At 47.5% G+C, this 23820-nt stretch overlaps 1 protein-coding gene across 1 annotated transcript; it reads left to right on the top strand.

The window, feature by feature from the left end:
- Window positions 1-280: 280 nt before the first annotated feature.
- LOC141174197 (uncharacterized) lies at window positions 281-23220 on the top strand. The gene is made up of 13 exons (XM_073658989.1): window positions 281-456; window positions 3270-3469; window positions 6517-6654; window positions 6795-6924; window positions 8860-9922; window positions 10760-10901; window positions 11500-11658; window positions 12115-12167; window positions 14512-14687; window positions 16933-17327; window positions 18068-18164; window positions 22190-22376; window positions 22899-23220. Exons 1-13 carry the CDS (start codon window positions 337-339, stop codon window positions 23048-23050), a joined length of 3012 nt encoding a protein of 1003 aa, XP_073515090.1. The 5' UTR covers window positions 281-336; the 3' UTR covers window positions 23051-23220.
- The last annotated feature ends 600 nt before the right edge of the window (window positions 23221-23820 follow it).

Below are 23820 nucleotides of genomic sequence, written 5' to 3'. Positions count from 1 at the left end.
GAATCTAGACACGGGTTCCTCCAGTGCCCCCAGCTGTCTTTTTGTAGTTTTGAGACGTGGCCTGTGAATGTGGTGATTTTTCGATGATTTGTAGGTAACTCGCTGAGAATACTTTATCTATCTGTAATGACAAATCGTTAATAACTTCCCCATTCTGGTCACGGATGAGAAGTATATATGGGACACATTAATGATCTTCCAGATAATGGACAGGTGAATATATGGCTGTTATCTCATGGTGGGGATTTCCTGCTGCAGATCGTTCACCTTTTCATTACGCTTCATGTATATAAAGTCTGCGTGTATCACACTCTACTGACGGTAAGAAGAGCAGCCATGGCCGGGCTTCAGGTCTTCATCCTGTGCGCGGCCATCTTCATGGCCGTGTCCGGGTCCCACATGCAGGGTGGAACCATATCATTCAAGGCAACTGAGAAAACACAGACTGGATGGCTGGTAGGACGAGATATTTATAGGAAATGTAATGTAAAAAATGTTTTTCATTTCCCTACACATTAGGGAAAAGTTTGCCAAGACCATGGTTTTAGGTTAGATTGGCTGTCCACCTAAAGTTTAGGGCTTCTACCAATTCTCACCCCAACAGAAGATGTCAGGTGATAGAAGGACCTGGCATGGAGAATCACAATGCCACAACAACGGTCTGGAGGGAGACAGAAGTCTGGAAGGGGACAGGGGAGTCTACAGAGGACAGAAGAGTCTTGGCAGGAATGAAGGAGTCTAAACAAAACGTGTCTGGGAAAGGACAGAAGGTTCTAGGTGAGACAGAGGAGTCTGGAGTTGACAGAAAGGCCTGGAAGAAGACAGAAAGATCTGGAGGGGACTGAGAGGGCAGAGAAGTCTGGAGGGGACAGATGAGTTTGGGGGAAACAAAGGTCTGGGAGAGAACAGATATGTCCAGGTAGTTACAGAGGACTAGGTAGATTTGGAGAGGAGATGGGTCTGGAGAAGGACAGAGGGTTCTAGAGGAGACAGAGGAGTCTGGAGTTGGCAGAAGGGTCTGAAAGAAGACAGAAAGATCTGGAGGGGACAAAGAGGGCAAAGTAGTCTAGGGGGGACAGAAGTGTCTGGAAGAAACAAAGGTCTAGGAGAGGACAGAGATTTCTGGGTATGTTTGTAAGGGACAGAAGGGCCTGGAGTGGACAGAGGAGTTGGAGGAGATAGAAGTCAGGAGAAGGATAAAGATGACAGAGGTCTGTGTAGGTTTGGCGGTAACAGAGGAGTTTGGAGGAGCATGACTGAGGAGTAGGGTCGGAGGAGTATGGAGAGGACAGACAGGTTTGAGTAGGTCTGGAAGTAGGAAGAGTCGGAGGAGTTTGGAGGAGGGTCAGATTGCTGTGGAAGAAGACAATAAAATATTAAAATGTGAGAGTCCTCAGTGGTTAATTCCTTTAAATCGTGAACTGAGAAGACGCTAACAAATAGCAGGTGCCTGATGAAGAGAGCGGAGGAGGCTCCGGAGCTGCTATTTGTTACGTCTCCTCAGTTCACCATTAAAAGGTATCAACCACTGACGACTCTGAAATATGTTTCTATGTACTGGTGAATACGGGTACAAAGATATATTTTTCCTGGAAGAAAACAACAAGGTCTGGAGGGGGGGGGCAGGTAGCTGATAACTGCTCCCTTTTCAGGTTTATTCACCTTTTGGACTGACGGACACTGGAGATGTTCAATAGTAATAATCAAGCGTCAAAAATACACATTTGCTAATAATTGTGCGCACGGTGTACAGGGAGACTCATTTGAAAGAGGCCCCGAATATTCTGTAATAACGCTCGCTGGGATGAAGCAATCTGCAGCGTGCTCCCCGGTAGCAGGATGCCCCGTGTCCTCGCACTGTCGGAGATTGGAAGGGAAATAATGTGAAATTGCTGCTCTTCTCCCCCCCATATGTTTTCTGACTTGTTCAGGAACATGGAGCTCCGCAGCTAAATGCGTCTGGCAGAAAACGGAGATCACTTCCAGCATCGCATGCAACGCAATCGATCACATATACGTCAAGGAATGAAGCAGATTTTTTTCGGTTCGGACTGCTTCATCCTAACGGGAGTTATAACTGAATATCTGGGGGCCTCATTCCTGTGAATCTCCTGTAGCATCCCAAAAATTAGTGGTCTCATAACTGAGACTCTGTCTATCAGGCGTTTTTGGCTTATCCTTTTAAAGGGGTTGTTTGCATTGCTTGGTCTATTCTTTTTAGAAGAGACTCTATGTTATGGAGACCCTCTTTGTTTTAAGGAGAACTTTGGAATAGACAGCAAAGGGTCTTCACATTGCCAGTGAGATTCAAATTAAGATACTTCAATCGATGAAGGAAGAGAGACAGAATACATGTGACATGCATTGTCAGCAGGTAGAGTCTTCTGGTGTGGCAACAAAGACTCGCCATATTTATTAGCTAGACAGAACAGAACTTCATTGTTACATACAACTGAACAGAAAACCGAAATAGACTTATTAGTAACAAATTTCCCTTGGCCCAGCGTAAACCTTCTTGTCAAGGACTTTACAGGAAACAAGTATCATAGTCAGACATTCCACAATGTAAAATTAGAAAACACTCAAGCAGACTTCAGACATAGCAAAAATATAAAATTTTTTTTTTTTCTAAATTAATAATGATATCTAGATATTAAAAAAAATGAACCACAATATATAAAAATAAAGTGATCACAGGGTATCCCACAGCGGGGACTTAGGATGTTCTCAATTCTCAATGCAAAGTTTGTTCTTGGGGCATCCTGTTTCCCCCGCACACCAGGCACAAATTGGTCCACTTGTGTTTTCTTAAAGGGTGGGCGGATATTGGAGGATAATCGACTGGATTCCTATATCCTGATAAGATTGGAATAGTTTCTAGGAAACTATTGAGAACATCGCAATGATTATCAGTTGAGTTGGTGCAAGTTTATTTGCACGTCCTATCCCATAGGTCACGACCGTGGTCTGTGGCCTCGGCACAGGAGCGAGAGAACGGCCTCTTACCTGCCGTCTCCCCGGCTCTTTTGATTAGGTTGATGTCATCGTTGAGGTGTGACGCAAATGTGACGTCGCAGCAGGCGGGATAATCGAAAGAAGAGCCGGGGATGGTGGCAGGTAAGAGGCCGTTCTCCCGCTCCTGTGCCGAGGCCACCGACCATTGTCGTGACCGATGGGATAGGACATGCAAATAAATTCACACCAACTCTAATCATCACAAATTATTAGGAATCTCCTGACCTTTTTTGTTCTTTCTGGCTATTTTTCAGGTTGATTTTATATATAAAACATCTTTTATTGATAATTACGGAGACTCTTTGTACTGGAACTGCTTTACTGGTGACTGCGGTTATGAAATAAATCGTTGGATTGAACCTGTGGAGAACAGGACCTGGAGCCCGGGACGTTGGTTCCAGTATGAAGGACATATAAGGAGACGTGTGGACAATGATAAACCCTTCCAACTCTGGTAAGGTTCTTGGGAGTGGTTGGCGTACATCTCTTTCCTGGCAGCCATTTGGTCCCAATGCCATGTACACTCACCGACTGTCAAGGTGAAGTTATGATGGCTGGATCGTGGCTCGTCTTTTCTGTTGGAAATTCGATAGGCAGGATTACATTACTGGCAACAACAGTCATAATAAATTGATGTTTTCTGCCTCTCTACAAAGTGATTGTATAATGACAGAATCACTGTGCTGCTGGAGACTAGATAGGCAGGATTACACCACTGACTGTAGCAGATACAACAAGCAGCCATTTCCTGCTACCCTGTAAGGACTGGATCCCAGCTCTGCTGTACTGCTGGAGACTAGATAGGCAGGACGACACCACTGACTGTAGCAGATACAACAAGCAGCCGTTTCCTGCTACCCTGTAAGGACTGGATCCCAGCTCTGCTGTGCTGCTGGGGGCTAGATAGGCAGGACGACACCACTGACTGTAGCAGATACAACAAGCAGCCATTTCCTGCTACCCTGTAAGGACTGGATCCCAGCTCTCCTGTGCTGCTGAGGGCTAGATAGGCAGGACGACACCACTGACTGTAGCAGATACAACAAGCAGCCATTTCCTGCTACCCTGTAAGGACTGGATCCCAGCTCTGCTATGCTGCTGGGGGCTAGATAGGCAGGACGACACCACTGACTGTAGCAGATACAACAAGCAGCCATTTCCTGCTACCCTGTAAGGACTGGATCCCAGCTCTGCTGTGCTGCCGGGGGCTAGATAGGCAGGAGACACCACTGACTGTAGCAGATACAACAAGCAGCCATTTCCTGCTACCCTGTAAGGACTGGATCCCAGCTCTGCTGTGCTGTTGGGGACTAGATAGGCAGGACGACACCACTGACTGTAGCAGATACAACAAGCAGCCATTTCCTGCTACCCTGTAAGGACTGGATCCCAGCTCTGCTGTGCTGCCGGGGGCTAGATAGGCAGGAGACACCACTGACTGTAGCAGATACAACAAGCAGCCATTTCCTGCTACCCTGTAAGGACTGGATCCCAGCTCTGCTGTGCTGCCGGGGGCTAGATAGGCAGGAGACACCACTGACTGTAGCAGATACAACAAGCAGCCATTTCCTGCTACCCTGTAAGGACTGGATCCCAGCTCTGCTGTGCTGCCGGGGGCTAGATAGGCAGGAGACACGACTGACTGTAGCAGATACAACAAGCAGCCATTTCCTGCTACCCTGTAAGGACTGGATCCCAGCTCTGCTGTGCTGCCGGGGGCTAGATAGGCAGGAGACACGACTGACTGTAGCAGATACAACAAGCAGCCATTTCCTGCTACCCTGTAAGGACTGGATCCCAGCTCTGCTGTGCTTTTGGGGACTAGATAGGCAGAACGATACCACTGACTGTAGCAGATACAACATGCAGCCATTTCCTGCTACCCTGTAAGGACTGGATCCCAGCTCTGCTGTGCTGCCGGGGGCTAGATAGGCAGGAGACACGACTGACTGTAGCAGATACAACAAGCAGCCATTTCCTGCTACCCTGTAAGGACTGGATCCCAGCTCTGCTGTGCTGTTGGGGACTAGATAGGCAGGACGATACCACTGACTGTAGCAGATACAACAAGCAGCCATTTCCTGCTACCCTGTAAGGACTGGATCCCAGCTCTGCTGTGCTGCTGGGGGCTAGATAGGCAGGACGACACCACTGACTGTAGCAGATACAACAAGCAGCCATTTCCTGCTACCCTGTAAGGACTGGATCCCAGCTCTGCTATGCTGCTGGGGGCTAGATAGGCAGGACGACACCACTGACTGTAGCAGATACAACAAGCAGCCATTTCCTGCTACCCTGTAAGGACTGGATCCCAGCTCTGCTGTGCTGCCGGGGGCTAGATAGGCAGAACGACACCACTGACTGTAGCAGATACAACAAGCAGCCGTTTCCTGCTACCCTGTAAGGACTGAATCCCAGCTCTGCTGTGCTGCCGGGGGCTAGATAGGCAGGAGACACCACTGACTGTAGCAGATACAACAAGCAGCCATTTCCTGCTACCCTGTAAGGACTGGATCCCAGCTCTGCTGTGCTGCTGAGGGCTAGATAGGCAGGAGACACCACTGACTGTAGCAGATACAACAAGCAGCCATTTCCTGCTACCCTGTAAGGACTGGATCCCAGCTCTGCTGTGCTGCCGGGGGCTAGATAGGCAGGAGACACGACTGACTGTAGTAGATACAACAAGCAGCCATTTCCTGCTACCCTGTAAGGACTGGATCCCAGCTCTGCTGTGCTGCCGGGGGCTAGATAGGCAGGAGACACCACTGACTGTAGCAGATACAACAAGCAGCCATTTCCTGCTACCCTGTAAGGACTGGATCCCAGCTCTGCTGTGCTGCCGGGGGCTAGATAGGCAGGAGACACGACTGACTGTAGCAGATACAACAAGCAGCCATTTCCTGCTACCCTGTAAGGACTGGATCCCAGCTCTGCTATGCTGCTGGGGGCTAGATAGGCAGGACGACACCACTGACTGTAGCAGATACAACAAGCAGCCGTTTCCTGCTACCCTGTAAGGACTGGATCCCAGCTCTGCTGTGCTGCTGGGGGCTAGATAGGCAGGACGACACCACTGACTGTAGCAGATACAACAAGCAGCCATTTCCTGCTACCCTGTAAGGACTGGATCCCAGCTCTGCTGTGCTGCTGGGGGCTAGATAGGCAGGACGACACCACTGACTGTAGCAGATACAACAAGCAGCCGTTTCCTGCTACCCTGTAAGGACTGGATCCCAGCTCTGCTGTGCTGCGGGGGGCTAGATAGGCAGGATCGCTCAGAGCGGTGGATAGTATGGCTATATACAGGTCTGAGGGGCAGGGGAACGTTTCCTTACCTGGTTCCCTATGACCATTTGTAGATCCAGCCAATGAGCGAGACTTTTCTTAAAGGCTGTACGATGCCCCACCACCATCCCCACTAATAGATGATGCTCCTACTGTATTATTTTATTTCTTACACTGGATATAATCAATGCAATCTTTTTATCTTTGTCTCCACAGGGAAAGCAGCTGCTGTTGGGTCTACAATATCTATAATGTAAACGGGTGGCAGCTGACCGCCTCTGTGGATTTAGGAATCAGATCCGACACTCTGACGCCTAACTCCTCACCCGTGACCACCATCATACCGATCCTAAGGTGCGGCCTTGTTCTACTGCCACCATAACCACAATGATAAATTCACTCTAATATTCATTTTATACTTTTTATTTCTGTTCTATGTTGAATATTTTTCCAACTTTGTTTTTATGTTTTTTTTTTTGGATTTTTTTTTTTAGGATTCCTCAGAATTGTGCAACCACCATTAATTTATTAAGACACGACCCTGATGGAGACTTTGTGTCGTGCCGATATGGAAATTACTATGATGAGTGCAGTTCATGTTCCTGGAGTTTTTCCGTAGATGAAGTAAGACAATACAATGGGTGACCGTACATACGGCTGGAGCGCGACCACGCTACAAATAACTGCCCCGGCCGGAGCTCGAATGAAATCCCAACTTTATAGGACCCTCATAAAACTTATTATAAAGTCATCTAGAGTTTAAAGACGTGATAGATTCGGGGTGCTTTAGGTTTTTAGGACAAGGGGTGTAACAAGTAACCATATGGCACCGCTGCAAGCCTTGTGACAGTGCCTCGCTCTATCGGGAGATAGTTGTCCTGCCCTTCCAGATTATTGACCTGTACTCTGAATAGATCATCACTATCAGATCAGTGATACTATGGAGGGGTGTGAATGGGTTGAAATGGCAGCGGGTGGTCTGCTGAGGGCCCCATGTCACTGCCATCTTAGTCATCCAATGGAGCCCAGTCGTTGTCCTGTTGAAAAGTGAACCTACGCCCCAGTCTCAAGTCTAGTTTGGTCACATCTGACCAGAGCACCTACTTCCACATGATCGCTGTGTCCCCTACATGGCATGTGGAAGAAGCGGCTCTGATCAGATGAGACCAAAGGAGAACTTTTTAGGCTAAATGCAAAATGGTATGTGTTGCGGAAAACTAACACTGCACATCACCCTGAAAACACCATCCCCACCGTCACACATGGTGGTGGCAGCGTCATGCTGTGGGGAGGCTTATCTGCAGCAGGGGCAGGGAAGTTGGTCAGAGTTGATGGGAAGTATTAAGGCGTGTGCCCTAATACTTTTATCTGTATACAGTTCTGTAAAATAAGTAACCAAAACACTATGTACAGATATTATCTTAATCATTTCCCACATCAGGACATGAATAATGTCCTGGGCAGGGGTCTCCATATGTGGAGGGGGCTCAGGAGCTGAGCTCTGGCTGCAGCTGTCAACCATTTAGATGCTGCAGTCAATTTCTGACAGTGGCTTTCAAGTTAAGCGATTGGTGTTGAATGTGCGCACCGGCTCCAGTCGGCCCTTGCGACCTAATCATGGGGTACTGATGACTACTTACTGTCACAGCCAGGGGCCGGCTGAAGTTCACCTTCACTGCCATCTTGGTCCTCCTGTGAAGCCCAGTGAATAATGATTTTTATATATATTGCATTACTGTGGATTTACTGTGTATAGTACAATCAAACGATCGCCGGTTCAAGACCCCTAGGGAGACTAAAAAGTAATGGAAAAAAATAATAAAAAAATGTCTTAAATATATTGAAAATATAAATAAAAATTAAAATCAAGCCCCTTTTTTACATAAAAAAGAAAATAAAGGTAAAGAATAAACATATTTGGTATCATCACATTTGGAACGAGGTAAACAATGTAAAGAAAAAAAAATCTAAACATCAAAATTGCGTCATTTTTGGTCACCGCCCTAAAAAAAAACATAAAACGCGTCCACAAATCAATGAAAACAACGGCTCACTATGCAAAAAAACCTAATCCCTCACACATGGACAGAAATAGAATAATATTACGGGTCTTGGAGAATGGTGACACAAAGCAAAAATTTTTTTAAAAAATATTCAGAATTGTTTTTAATCAGTTAATTAGAAAAAAAAAAAAAACAATGCAAGTTTGGTATCGCAGTAATCGCAGCCGCCTGGACAATCATGTTACCGGGCCATTTTTACCGCACAATGAATGCCATAAAAAAAAAACAATACTTGCATTGCATTTTTGTCACCATTTTATCGCACTTGGAATTTTTTCACCATTTCCCAGTATATGGTAAAGTTAATGGAGTCATTCAAAACTACAACTTGTCCCAGAAAAACAAGCCGTCATACGGCCGTGTCAGGAAGCATAAAAAAAAGTTATGGCTCTTGGAAAAAGAGGAGAAAATAAACGCGTAAAAATGAAAAATTCCCTGGTGATCAAAAGGATAATGTCTGATCTCCGGTATAACCTGTACATGATCTTTCCTCCAGAGCCGCTGCACCGTGTCTGTTCCATCATCGATGAGCTCTGGATCCTACGTGATGGAATTAATTCTCGAAGACTTTCCAAAAAACGGCATCTACCTCACCTACAAGGATGGAACGACGGTCTACAAATACCCCAACTTCCATCGCAAAAAACGAGAACTGTCCAAGGATTCCCAGAAATATTACTGGTACTGGCCTAGCACCTACACAGCCGAAAGTGATTACACATCTTATGGAGATTCTTTATGGACAACAGGATCTGTCACAGACGTAACGTCTTCTGACGTAATCTGGGACACATCTGTGGACGTCAGCGTCACCCCAGAATATTATACTACTGATCATCCCAGTGTAGACGTCTCAACGTATGAAGAGTCCACTCTGCACACAGTGACTGTGGCCGAGACTTCGCCTGAGACTGTGACGGAGGCTACGCCTGAGACTATGTCTGTGGCCGAGACTTCGCCTGAGACTGTGACGGAGGCTACGCCTGAGACTATGACTGTGGCCGAGACTTCGCCTGAGACTGTGACGGAGGCTACGCCTGAGACTATGACTGTGGCCGAGACTTCGCCTGAGACTGTGACGGAGGCTACGCCTGAGACTATGACTGTGGCCGAGACTTCGCCTGAGACTGTGACGGAGGCTACGCCTGAGACTATGTCTGTGGCCGAGACTTCGCCTGAGACTGTGACGGAGGCTACGCCTGAGACTATGACTGTGGCCGAGACTTCGCCTGAGACTGTGACGGAGGCTACGCCTGAGACTATGTCTGTGGCCGAGACTTCGCCTGAGACTGTGACGGAGGCTACGCCTGAGACTATGACTGTGGCCGAGACTTCGCCTGAGACTGTGACGGAGGCTACGCCTGAGACTATGACTGTGGCCGAGACTTCGCCTGAGACTGTGACGGAGGTTACGCCTGAGACTATGACCGAGAGTGTGACCTTGAGTGTGACCGACATTCTGACATCACCATACGTTACAACAGACACGTATTACCCATCTTACCAAACGCCTACTATGAATTCCCTGAGCAAGATTTCTCTGCAGTTCTTAGTCGAAGGTAAGAATAATGTCCCATGACTTAGGTGGGACGGGCTCTTTATACATTCCCCAAAATTCTGTAGACTTAGACTATAGCTCCGAGTGCCATAGAGGGACTGCTCCAGGGATGCACCATAGTGTCCATGGGTCCATGATATGGGCTTGTAGGCATCTCTCCCATAGGGAACATTGATGTCACACTTAAAGGGTATGTTCTCCTTTATCCATTTGATAGGGGATGACATCCAGGTCACTGAGGCTCCGACCACTGGGATCCCCACCCATCCCAGTCTGTAGAGCCCCATTTGAGTGGGACGGAGGCCAAACATGCCCTCTGCTCCGTTCCTTCTCAGTGGCATCGCCAGAGATAGTGGAGCGCTGCGCTCGGCTGGTCTTCAGCGCTCTAAGAATGAATGGAGAGGAGGGGATGGGAGCATAATCGGCCAGTGCTCCATTCAGACAGCCCTGTTATCAGGATTAGTGGGGGTTCCACTGATGGGACCCCCAGCGATCAGGAACTTTTCCTCTATCCAGTGGATTGGGGATAGCTTCAAACTTGGCAGAACCCCTTTAAGTCATGGTAATGCCACGATTTTACCCCAACCAAGAAGCAGCCATTTTGATAAGACCACCCCAATTTGAAAAAATGGGCGGTCTTCATGAGTCAGCATGGGATGCGATGGAACTGAAGACCAGGACGAGATAAAGCACACGGATGCACATTTTCCCAGTTTAGGAAAAAAAAAATGTAAATGAATATTTGGAAATGTTTGGATAGAACTGAAGGAACATTTCCATAATTTTGTAAACTTGTAGTCAGACTTTTGACTTCACCGCCTGTGTCCTTCCCTCCCAGTCACCAGCTCGGCTCCCTCCTGTACATTCGGGGATTACAGGCCAAAGTTTGTGCCCCCGACTCCAAACCATGGGGAGAAGCTGCTGACGAATGCAGGGAGCGCAATCCAGCTCCACCTGTCGGCACAAGCCGCGTACGAAAGGTAAGACGTGTGCCGGCGGACCAGAGCCAACAACTGCACCGACAACCATCACCGAGCACCACAACACCATTAACCCCTTCCTCAGAGGGCAATTTTCTATTTTTGTGCTTTCGTTTTTTTCCTTCCCTTTTTTAAGCGGTGAAAAATTATTGGAAATTCATGAAAAAAAAAAGTTTTTTTTTTGTGTCGACATTTTCCAATCTCCGTAACCTTTTAATTTTTCAGTTGTTGGAGCTGTTTGGCAGCCTGTTCTTTCTTGTTTTTTTTTTTTTTTTTTGTGGGGTGAGCTGACATGTCTACTGACCCCATTGTGGGGTACATATGGCATTTTGATCGCACTTTTTCACCGAGTTGTGGTGACCAAAAAACACAATTTCAGTTTTTCTCTCATTTCTACCTTTACTAATCGGGTTAATTCATTTATTATTTTGATAGACCGGAGTTTACTTTTTCCAGAAAGAGCGCCACACCTGTCTATGGGTTGTGTGTGGTATTGCAGCACATTTCCATAGAAGTGATGGGCTCTGAGCCTGCAGGATCCGCGCTCACGACCAGCAGCATCGCTTTGTGCTATTTTATGTTCCTTTTTTGTTTGCAGTATCTCAGATTTCCTGGTCAGCGGTCCACCGGGCATAAGAAAATCATTTACCGGCTCGTCCAGGTCTACTACGAGGAGCATGGTGGCAGAATGGACTCCGTCAGAAAACAACGTGGGAGACCATATACCGCTCTGCTTTGTAGCAGAGACTTACGGCGGGTCAGTGACTTCTGTGACATTTCTGGATCTGCAGGATTTCTTGGAGCGCTCGGTGCAGCAGGTTGCCTGGGCGGCCTCCAGTAGACCATGAGTGATCACCAGGAGTCGTCACCTATCTAATAGTGCAAAGGTTTTACTTGCAAATATGTCCATTTCCATTTATACAGCCTGGACCATACACACCGGTGTTAAAGGGGTTGTCCAGGGGTAGAATGGTAACTTTCTTTCAAAACAGCACCACCCCCATCTACTGTTTGTGTCTGGTATTGCAGCTCAGCTTCATCAAAGTGAATGTCGCAGAGCTGCAATACCACAGACCACCTGAAGTCAGGGCTGGCGCTGCTTTTGGCAGTACACAGCCATGTTTTTCTAATCGTAGACAACCCCTTTATTGCAGCATTTGTAGATATACATTGTCCTGCGTAATGTGTGATATTGCTGACATTGTTCCTCCAGGTATCAGTCCGAGATGCGCTGCGTCATTGCCGTGGTGGGACCCAGCCACTTAGGTACGCTCTGCTGCTACAGACAACTGTATGACGACATAGTCGGGGGGAGTACACTCGGGGGGGACGCCGGCTGTGGGGTGCGATGGTCGGCACACGAGGACGCTCGCTCTGCACGGAGGATTTATGTTCAGACTCAGCTCAGCAAATTTATTGTCGTTTCTCATATTGATAATGCAGATTTCACATTCAGTGGCGTATCTAGCGTCTGATGGGCCCCAGTGCAAAATGTGTACCTGGGCCTCCAACTCCATGTTGGTCATACGTATGAGCCCCTATAGCAATCTAAATCCTATAAAGACACGTGTTCACCCCACATGTAACAGTGTCCTCATCCTGTCACCTTCCTGTGATAATGTCCTCTGTCCTGGCCCTTTCCCGTAATGTCATCCCCCATCCCATGCCCCTTCCTGTCATAATGCCCCTCATCCTGTGTCGCTTCCTGTTATAATGCCTCTCATTCCTTGCCCTTTCCTGTTATAATGTCCCCCATCCTGAGCTCCTTTCTTTGATAATGTGCCCCATCCTGAGCTCCTTTTTGTTATAATGTCCCCCATCCTGAGCTCCTTTTTGGTATAATGTCCCCCATCCTGGGCCTCTTCCTGGTATAATGTCCCCCATCCTGGGCCTCTTCCTGGTGTAATTTCCCCTATCCTGGTCCCCTTCCTGGTATAATGTCCCCCATTCTGGTCCCCTTCCTGGTATAATGTCCCCCATCCTGGTTCCCTTCCTGATATAATGTCCCTCATCCTGGGCCCCTTCCTGTTATAATGTCCCCCATCCTGGGCCCCTTCCTGTTATAATGTCCCCCATCCTGGCCCCCTTCCTGTTATAATGTCCCCCAACCTGGTTCCCTTCCTTTTATAATGTCCCCCATCCTGGTCCACTTCCTGGTATAATGTCCCCCATCCTGAGCTCCTTTTTGGTATAATGTCCCTCGTCCTGGGCCTCTTCCTGGTATAATGTCCCCCATCCTGGGCCTCTTCCTGGTATAATTTCCCCTATCCTGGTCCCCTTCCTGGTATAATGTCCCACATTCTGGTCCCCTTCCTGGTATAATGTCCCCCATCCTGGTCCCCTTCCTGATATAATGTCCCTCCTCCTGGGCCCCTTCCTGGTATAATGTCCCCCATCCTGGGCTCCTTCCTGTTATAATGTCCCCCATCCTGGTTCCCTTCCTTTTATAATGTCCCCCATCCTGGTCCCCTTCCTTTTATAATGTCCCCCCATCCTGGACCCCTTCCTGTTATAATGTCCCCCATCCTGGTCCCCTTCCTTTTATAATGTCCCCCATCCTGGTCCCCTTCCTTTTATAATGTCCCCCATCCTGGTCCCCTTCCTTTTATAATGTCCCCCATCCTGGTCCCCTTCCTTTTATAATGTCCCCCATCCTGGTCCCCTTCCTGGCATAAAGTCCCCATCTATATTTTATGTTGACATGGCTGTAGGAGGCTTGTTTTGTAGGTGTGAATGGCACCGATCACTTTGCCATATTATATACTGAGAAACGTGTGGTGAAATGGTGAATAGAAACCGCCCTCCGCCATTGTATTGTGGGTTTTGTTTTTACAGCGTAAACATGACCTGAAAATCAGATTTTGCGGGTCACCGCGATCACAGCGATAACGAACTTGTATTATTCATTAGTGGTTAAAAATTTCAGAAATTTGGAAAGAAAAGAATCCATCTTGGTTTCTGCCCCGTGTTCGGTCTCATTTTTTTGCAACGGTGTTTAGCGTTCGGGTGCACTTACTTTATATTTTGATAGATCAGACTTTACGTTGTTTAGTCTTTTTATTTCTTTATTTTTGATCTGGGGATTAAAGCTTTTCTATATATATTTTATTTTATTTTTTTAAAGATTTTTTGATTAATTTTACCTTATTTTTTGGACTCCATTTCGGGGTCTTGAACGCGTGTTCATGTGATCGCTTGGACTATATACTGCGATACTACTGTACTACGGTATATAGTGAAAATGGCGGCCTCCCGCCAGAGCTGGGCTTCTCAGGGGGACTAACATGGCAGTGACGAGGGACTTCAGTATGTTCACGGCGGCCAAGACATCCCATCGGCTCGCTGCGATTGCGTCACATGGTGGCCGAAGTGCGCTGGTGCACGGACCCTCAACCAGTCCATTGTAGTGCCATCAGCAGCGATCAGAGCGACAGCAGGTGCCGGATGTGTAACACAGCCATCATCTGCCTGCTGTAGGGCAGATGGACAGAAAACAGCGATTCTGTCATTTTTTAACGGGGCCATTGTCTGATCATACCCGCCACGTGCATGGTCCTCGCTATCAGGACGCGCAGCTGCATTATTTCATGTTTCTGATCCTCCCGTCTAGATAACATGGAGCTGACCTGCCATGAGAACACCATGACCCTAATTGTGGGGAAGTCGTCCGATCACGAACTGTATGAGAACCAGTTCCGCCTGAACGACCCGCAATGTCTGGTGAGCTCCAACAGCACGCACCTGATCGCCAGCGTCGCCTACAACTCCTGCGGGACGGAAACCGAGGTAATGGCGGATGATTGGCCATACAAACGTTCTTATTATAGCGGGACACCCTGCAAACATAGGAAGCCGTGGCATCACTTTACTGCACCAGGGCCTCCATGGATTCACTCCATGAGGATCAGTCCGTCCATTAAATCATTCCCTGAGGACCAGTACGTCCATGAAATCATTCCCTGAGGAACAGTCCGTCCATGAAATCATTCCCCAAGGGCCAGTCTGTCCATGAAATCATTCCCTGAGGAACAGTCCGTCCATTAAATCATTCCCCAAGGACCAGTCCGTCCATTAAATCATTCCCTGAGGACTAGTTCATCCATTAAATCATTCCCTGAGGATCAGTCTGTCCATTAATTCATTCCCTGACGACCAGTTCGTTCATTAAATCATTCCCTGAGGATCAGTCCGTCCATTAATTCATTCCCTGACGACCAGTTCGTCCATTAAATCATTCCCTAAGGACCAGTCCGTCCATTAATTCATTCCCTGAGGACCAGTTCGTCCATTAAATCATTCCCTGAGGACAAGTTCGTCCATTAAATCATTCCCTGAGGACCAGTCCGTCCATTAATTCATTCCCCGAGGACCAGTTCGTCCATTAAATCATTCCCCAAGAACCAGTCCATCCATTAAATCATTCCTTGAGGACCAGTTCGTCCATTAAATCATTCCCCAAGAACCAGTCCATCCATTAAATCATTCCTTGAGGACCAGTTTGTCCATTAAATCATTCCCTGAAGACCAGTCCATCCATTAAATCATTCCCTGAGGGCCAGTCCGTCCATTAAATCATTCCCCAAGGACCAGTCCGTCCATTAATTCATTCCCTGAGGACCAGTCCGTCCATTAAATCATTCCCTAAAGACCAGTCTGTCCATTAATTCATTCCCTGAGGACCAGTCCGTCCATTAATTCATTCCCTGAGGACCAGTCCGTCCATTAATTCATTCCCTGAGGACCAGTCCGTCCATTAATTCATTCCCCGAGGACCAGTCCGTCCATTAATTCATTCCCTGAGGACCAGTCCGTCCATTAATTCATTCCGAGGACGAGTCTGTCCATTAAATCATTCCCCAAGGACCAGTCCGTCCATTAATTCATTCCCTGAGGACCAGTCCGTCCATTAATTCATTCCCTGAGGACCAGTCCGTCCATTAATTCATTCCCTGAGGACCAGTCTGTCCATTAAATCATTCCCCAAAGACCAGTCCGTCCATTAATTCATTCCGAGGACGAGTCCGTCCATTAATTCATTCCCCAAGGACCAGTCCATCCATTAATTCATTCCCCGAGGACCAGTCCTTCCATTAATTCATTCCCTGAGGACCAGTCCGTCCATTAAATCATTCCCCAAAGACCAGTCCGTCCATTAATTCATTCCCTGAGGACCAGTCCGTCCATTAATTCATTCCCTGAGGACCAGTCCGTCCATTAATTCATTCCCAGAGGACCAGTTCCTGGAATTTATGGTCTTTATTCCTACATTTAAAGCAGTGACTTCAGTTATTATTAACCATTTGCTGGCATCTGAGCTGTAAAGGGGTTGTCGCTTTATTTATGGGTCAGGGAGGAGAGAAAAATAAAAATAAGTTGAATAGTCACCTCCCGGATCAGTCCTGCTCCTCCATAGTCAGTGCAGTGTCCCCACAAGCCTGTACTGATATCAGCATACAATGCAACCAATCAGCAGCTTCTGACTGTCTGCAGTGTTCATAGTTTGTTGGAGCCAGAAGAGATACTGTGTCTTCTTCTCAGGGGAGCGTGCACTGATTACGGAGGAGCAGGGTCGCTCCAGGAGGGGAGTAGCTTTTTCTTTCTCGCCTGCCTGGGCCTATTAATAAGGGGCTGCCATGTGCACAGCACATTTAATGTCCTACCTGCCAGACGTCCTGAATTTGCAATAACAGTCCCAAATGTTCAGATACAGTTCTAGCAAATTCAGGCCAAAAAGGGGATGGGGTTTCAGTAAAGCCCCGTCCAACTGTGAGAGGTACCAGGTGGGCCCAAAAAAAGGTGAGAGCTCCTGGAGGAGTTGTCAGATCTCCCAGGCCCTGCTGGAAGCCCCCAAGACACCCCCCAGACTCATGCCTTGGCATCTTAGATGGTGGGATCAAGGTGTGGCGGGTGGGCAATGAGTGTGGATACAAGTTAGGCTCTGTGGCACTGTGCTCTGGCCACCTGTCGACCACCTCAGCTTGGCAGGTGCGGTTACTTCCAGCGCGTGACGCGTTTTTACCTTCTCATCCAGGAAACAGAGGACGACATCGTCTTTAAAAACCAGGCCACGTCCTTCAGCGACCAGCTCAGCGTCATCACCAGGTTGCATGGCGTCTCCATCCCCTTCAACTGCTCCTTTCCCAAAAAGAGTCGGGTCTCCGCCTCATTCCGCGCCCATAAGTCGGATTACGTCTTCACGGAGGCCGGATTCGGGAAGTTCACCTACAAGTTCCAGTTCTTCACCGACGATCGCTTTGCGGAGGTGGAGACGCAGTATCCGCTGGAGGCGACGCTGCGGGAGCTGCTCTACATGGAGATTCAGGTCTCCGCTTCAGTCCCCAATGTCCAGTTATTTGTGGAGTCCTGTAAAGCCACGCCGCACGACAACCCCACCGATCCCACCTTCTACCACCTCATACAGAACGGGTAAATGCATTTATCTGCTGCCCTGACACTACATTTCTGTTGTTTCTCATGTTTTTTGGCTTTTCTTTCTACTAATAGGGCCATTTTCCCATCCTGTCCTGTCTAGGGGCCGCCGTCTCCCCATTCTGCTGATGGTGGGGTCCTGGGAATTGATCACCCAAGGATAGGCCATCAATGATAACACTTAGAATACCCCTTTAAGATGTAGCTATCCACGCTGTGGTAACCCCGGGGGGGGGGGGGGGGGGTTAATGCCACAGGACTAGGGGTACATTTGTTCTGTGAAGTTTTGCATCTGCCTCAGCAGGGACCCCAGACTGGGATAAAAGGGCTCCGTTGTGCCGATCGGTGCAAGTCCAAGCGGTAGGACTTCCAGTGATCTATAAGTTACCGCCTAGCCTGTTGATGGGTGATAACTTGTTTGCACTGGACAGTCCCTTTAAATGGGCATGGGTGATAACTTGTTTGCACTGGACAGTCCCTTTAAATGGGCATGGGTGATAACTTGTTTGCACTGGACAGTCCCTTTAAATGGGCATGGGTGATAACTTGTTTGCACTGGACAGTCCCTTTAAATGGGCTCTGCAGGACTTTACTACTGCAATATTGATGATCTATCCTTAGAAAGGGTCATCAGTATCAGATTGGGGAAGCTCCGACTCTTGAAGGGGCGCAGAAAACCCCTAAAAGTCACCAAAAGCCACCGTTCTGCACGCTGACCCTAATCCTTACTATTGCAGATGCATAAAGGATGACACTCTGGTGGTCTATTCTGAAAACAGGACGGACTACAGATTCGCGGTGGAGGCGTTTGCATTTATTGGAGACTATAGTGAAGTAAGTTCATGTAAATTAAAGGGGAAGTCCGGTGTGCAAAACCCTTTTCCATATACGCTATTAGGGAACTAATGGAGGTGGTCACATCGAGCTTCTCTTACCCTGGAGGACCCGTCCAGTCCAGCGGTTAAATGACTTCACAGGACCCTGGTCCATTGGTCACGTCATAGTCCATGTCCGCCAGATGGGAGCTCTACGCACCTCCTGCCGTCACCCCGGCGCCTCTTATATGTAGACTCGGCGTGACATCGGGGCTCCTACGGAAGAGGCGCTGCGGATGCCGGCAGGTAGGAGGCGTTTTGCAGAGCTCCTGTCTGTCGGCCCTCGGACTCCTGAAGTGGCCACTGTGGGCCAAGGTCCACTGAAGCCATTCGCTCATCTCTACAGACCACCCATTAATGTGAATGGACTCTGCGTAAACTTTTTCGCCATTGTAACTTTTCTTCGTAATAAACCTCATTTCTCCTTGGAGGCCTCGTTACTTTTGAAATTTGGAGACTGATTAAAAAAATTGCAAAGACTTTATTTTTGCAAGTTAAAAAATGTCATTAAACTGCTTGGAAAATGGAGTCAGACAGAGGCGGTGCGGCTCCGAGCGAAGCTCCCTGCACCGCCGTACAGACTCCATACAGCTAGTGGGAGCCGGGCAGGCAATAAGGCCACGGCCCCACTATCAGTATTTGGTCAGTATTCGATCAGTATTGTTCTCAGGAGTGGGTGACAAAAAGGGGACTAAAAAGCAAAGGAAAAACAGGATTGATGAAACTGTGTTATATCTGGAGAAAATAACTTAGAGACATATAAGACTTGTAGGATACACACCGGATTGCTCAAGGAATAAAAGACACAGAAAGGTGCTGGAAAAAAGCAACGTATTCAGCGCAGGGAAATGGTGGCGCCATCCTTTGCTTTTTAATCCCCTTGTGAGTTACACTGGTTGCTATTTCCACTCCCGTTCTGCACTCACTACTATCCTATATATGATTGGTCACTGATATTATATATGTATGTATATATACTATATATATATTCATTAATCTAAATGCATTTTTTTTTTTTAATTCTGCTTATACATTAATGTAATTGAATGTTTCTTCAGTACAATGTCTGACTATAAGATTGCTACATAACTATATAAGTGTACGTGCCCATGATCAGGAATAGCAGCGTTTTGGACACAGCGTATTTTCGTTGCGTCCAAAAACGCTGCGTTGTACAGTAGAAGCGCATCGGATGATTTACAGAGATCCCATGCCCACTGTGCTTTTAATTAGAACTGCGTAAACTCACCGGCGCTGTGGGTGTACGAGCCGCAGCACAGCTATAGAATATATAGGGTGCAGTAACTCCACATAGTTACCTAAAACATAAGTGCGGTAATTAGAACGCAACGAAAATAGGCTGCGTCCAAAATTCTGCTGTTCCTGATCGTGGGGACACAGCCTAACAGGTCTTATATCCACTTACTGTAATATTTTTCCTTGTACTGATTCGATGCTATTTTTCTTGTACACAGTATATCTGACCATGGTCTGTGTGAGACCGAAACGTCGTATGTTTGTTGTGGATTGCAATTAAATCACTTCTTCATTTATTACACGAGTGCCAAGTTCTCTATATAACATACATACCAATGTCCAAACCCCAGTCCTGCCTGGGAATGCCCCCGGCTGGTTCAGAATCTAGGACGACACATTTTTCGGAGGGATATCCCCAGCCTTGAATTTGCCAGGATTATATCCAGAAAATACAGTGGCTTGCGAAAATATTCATGCCCTTAACATTTTTCGTTTTTTTTTTTTTTTTTTTTTTTTTTTAGGGTTTGCATCCGTCCATGTAAAGAACGTGCCGACAACTGTGAACATTTGGTTTTCTTATTGTGAAGCAAGCAACAAATAAGACAAAATAACTGAAAACTTCAGTGTGCATAACTATTTACCCCCCTAAAGTCAGTACTTTGTGGAGCCTCCTTTTGCGGCAATTACAGCTGCAGTTGGTTTGGGTCAATCTCTATGAGTTTTCCACATCTGGCCACTGGGATTTTCCTATTCCTCAAGGCAAATCTGCTCCAGCTCCTTCAGGTTAGATGTTTCCTCTGGTGAACAGCGATCTTCACGTCTGACCATAGATTCTCTATTGGATTAAGGTCTGGGCTGTGACTCGGCCGCTCCAGAACATTTACACATTTCCCCTTACACCACTCGAGTGTGGCTTTAGCAGTAGGCTTTGGATCATTGTCTTGTTGGAAGTTGAACTTCCTTCCCAGTCTCAAATCACTGACAGACTGAAACTGGTTTTGCCCAGGAATATACCGGTATTTCGCACCATCCATCTTCTCCTCGACTCGGACCATTTTCACTGTTCCTGCTGACGAAAAACATCCCCACAGCATGATGTTGCCACCACCATGTTTCACTGTGGGGATGGTGTTCTTGTGGTGATAAGCTGTGTTGGTTAGGCGCCAGACATAGCGTTTACCTTAGTGGCCAAAAAGTTCAATTTTGGTCTCATCTGACCGCACCTTCCTCCATACATTTGGGGAGTCTCCCACATGTTTGTTGTAAACTCCAAAATGAGCCTTACAATTTTTGTGTGTAAGTAAATGCTTTGCTCTGTCCACTCTTCCATAAAGGCCACTGCTATGGAGTGTACGGCTTATTGTGGTCGTATGGACAGATACTCCCGTCTCTGCTTGGGAACTCTGCAGCTCCATCAGGCATACCTTTGGTCTCTGTTCTGTTTCTATGATTAATGCCCACCTTGACCAGGCTGAGAGTTTTGGTGGGCGCCCTCTCTTGGCAAGTTTGTTATGGTACCATGTTCTTTCCATTTGGTGATTATGGATTTGATGGTGCTCTGGGGGATCATCAGAGATTGGGATATTTTCTTATAACCCAACCCTGACTTGTACTTCTTAACACCTTTGTCCTGAGATCTCCTTGGTCTTCATGGTGTTGTTTGGATAACTCCTTGGTCTTCATAGTGGTGTTTGCAGATCTTCTTAGTCTTCATGGTGTTGTCTGAAGATCTCCTTGGTCTTCATTGTGTTGTCTGAAGATCTCCTTGGTCTTCATGGTGTTGTTTGGATATCTCCTTGGTCTTCATAGTGTTGTTTGGAGATCTCCTTGGTCTTCATGGTGTTGTCTGAAGATCTCCTTGGTCTTCATGGTGTTGTTTGGAGATTTCCTTGGTCTTCATGGTGTTGTTTGGAGATCTCTTTGGTCTTCATGGTGGTGTTTGGAGGTCTCCTTGTTCTTCATGGTGTTGTTTGGAGATCTCTTTGGTCTTCATGGTGGTGTTTGGAGGTCTCCTTGTTCTTCATGGTGTTGTTTGGAGATCTCCTTGGTCTTCATGGTGTTGTTTGGAGATCTCCTTGGTCTTCATGCTGTTGTTTGAAGATCTCCTCGGTCTTAATGGTGGTGTTTGGAGATCTCCTTGGTCTTCGTGGTGTTTGGAAATCTTCTTGGTCTTCATGGTGTTTGGTCAGTGATGCCTCTTGTTAATGGTGTTGCAGCCTCTGTGGCCTTTCAGACAAGGTAAAGTGTATATACTGAAACACGTGACATTAGATTGCACCCAGGTGGACGTCCTGTCACTAAGCATGGGGACTTATGAAGGGAATTGCTTGCACCAGAAATTTTTAGGGCCTTCATAGCAAAAGGGGTGAATACATATGCACATGCCAATTTTTAGTTATTTGATCCTATACATTTAATTTTTGCCTATATTTTTCTCACTTCACCAACTTAGATTATTTAGTGCTGATGCATCACACACATTGGATTAGAAAAATATTTACACACAGGCTGTAACAAAATAGATAAAAAGCCAAGGGGGGTGAATACTTTCACAAGTCACTGTAAGGACAGTTTGGACAAATCCAGGACTGTGGGCAGCGACTGGTGATTTACACACGTGACCGCCTCCCCGGCTGCATGGTCGGGTGCATGGGTGCAGACAGCCGGGATTCATCTGTGTCAATGTCAGCATTAATTTGTGTTCCTTTTCTGTTATTGAATCCTTAGGTTTATATAAGTTGCACGGTTATTTTATGTAAACTCGGAGAGTCAGGTACTCGCTGCAGCCAAGGCTGCATCACTAAATCCCTGGGAGGCGCCAACAGACACCGGAGGTCAGTGACCGCAGAGTCTCAGCAGCACTTCATCTCGCAGGGTCCGCTCCGGATGAAGAGACAATCGCCCAGTGATGGAGGTGAGAACCAGAAACATAAGGGAGGTGCAGAGGTAGAAGCAGAAGCCGGCCCCTGGTGAATGAGGGGCTAATGGGCACACATTCTGGGTGGGGACCCCTTTATAGAGTTAGTACAAGGGGCCAGGGGCTCCTCTGCTCTTCTAATCACATTTGAGCCTTATGTTGGCGGTTACTTAACCACTTATGAACCTGTGAAGCGTACGCCTGTGCATGGAGCGTGCTCAGGACCCGAGCCTGCTACATACACAGTAGGTGCCGACTGTGATCACATCATATACCAGCAATTTGGTAAGATTATTCAAGCTGAGTCCATTTGGACATTCGGCAGTGCAGGGAGCGGAGACGCAGGAGATAAGAGCAGTTGGGGTGTGACCTCCAAAACGCGGGGTGGGTGTAGTTAGATATTTACAGCCGTGCCTTTAACCCCAGATGACAGGGTAGGGTGGCAGCCATGCTTACAGGCGTACAGCCGCGTTCGTCGCCATTAGACCCCCCATTCTGATTTGTATTTTTTCCCCCCAGATCACGATGCATCGGCGTCTCTGAATGTGAACACCCTGGTGATCTCGATATCGGGCGCAGCCGTGGTCGCATTGCTCGGATTCATCGTTTACGTCTATGCAAAAAGAGTCCGATTCTCCGGTTACAACTTGCTAAAAACTCAAGACTTCTGAGCCGAATTTTGCAAGAAAATTTATTTTAAAACTTGGAGTGTAAAACAAATAAATGGCAAATAATTATGAATATTCACAGTTAAACACCGGCTGAATTTGGGGGAAATTGTCTATATCTGTGGCACAATGGTAAATGTAAAGATGCAAGCGTTGTAATAAAGCCTATTTCTGCCATAAAGTCTCCATCCTGGTGTCCTGTCCTAACGAGCGTATCCACGTGATATGTAAGTATTCTAGAGGTTGGTTCACTGTAGACATTACTGAGCCCCCGCCGTGATTCACTGTAGACATCACCAAACCCCCGCCATGCTTCACTGTAGATATCACTGAGCTCCCGCCGTGCTTCACTGTACTCTTCACCGAGCCCCCGCCATGGTTCACTGTAGACATCACCGAACCCCCGCCATGCTTCACAGCAGACATCACCAAGCCCCCCCCATGCTTCACAGCAGATATCACCGAACCCCAGCCATGCTTCACTGTAGATATCACCGAGCCCCTGTCATGCTTCACTGTAGACATCCCCGAGCCCCTGCCGTGCTTCACTGTACGCATCACCGAGCCCCCGCTGTGCTTCACAGTAGACATCCCCCAGCCCCCGCCGTGTTTCACTGTAGACATCCCCCAGCCCCCGCCGTGTTTCACTGTAGACATCCCCCAGCCCCCGCCGTGCTTCACTGTAGACATCCCCCAGCCCCCGCCGTGCTTCACTGTAGACATCCCCGAGCCCCCGCCGTGCTTCACTGTAGACATCCCCGAGCCCCTGCCGT

The sequence above is a fragment of the Phyllobates terribilis genome, unplaced genomic scaffold, assembly GCF_046119375.1.
Source record: "Phyllobates terribilis strain yellow unplaced genomic scaffold, ASM4611937v1 Scaffold_13__5_contigs__length_258822181, whole genome shotgun sequence".
NCBI lineage: Eukaryota > Metazoa > Chordata > Amphibia > Anura > Dendrobatidae > Phyllobates > Phyllobates terribilis.
The sequence above is the reverse complement of the archived record's forward strand: the minus strand, read 5'-3'. Positions and strand labels throughout refer to the sequence as shown.

What these genes read in the sequence shown, in the direction of transcription:
- LOC141174197 (XM_073658989.1), top strand. Translation starts at nt 337, where the DNA reads ATGGCCGGGCTTCAGGTCTTCATCCTGTGCGCGGCCATCTTCATGGCC. An exon ending in GGTGGGACCCAGCCACTTAG is followed by an intron (nt 12,168 to 14,511) that starts GTACGCTCTGCT and finishes CCTCCCGTCTAG; the next exon opens with ATAACATGGAGCTGACCTGC. An exon ending in ACAATCGCCCAGTGATGGAG is followed by an intron (nt 22,377 to 22,898) that starts GTGAGAACCAGA and finishes TTTTCCCCCCAG; the next exon opens with ATCACGATGCATCGGCGTCT.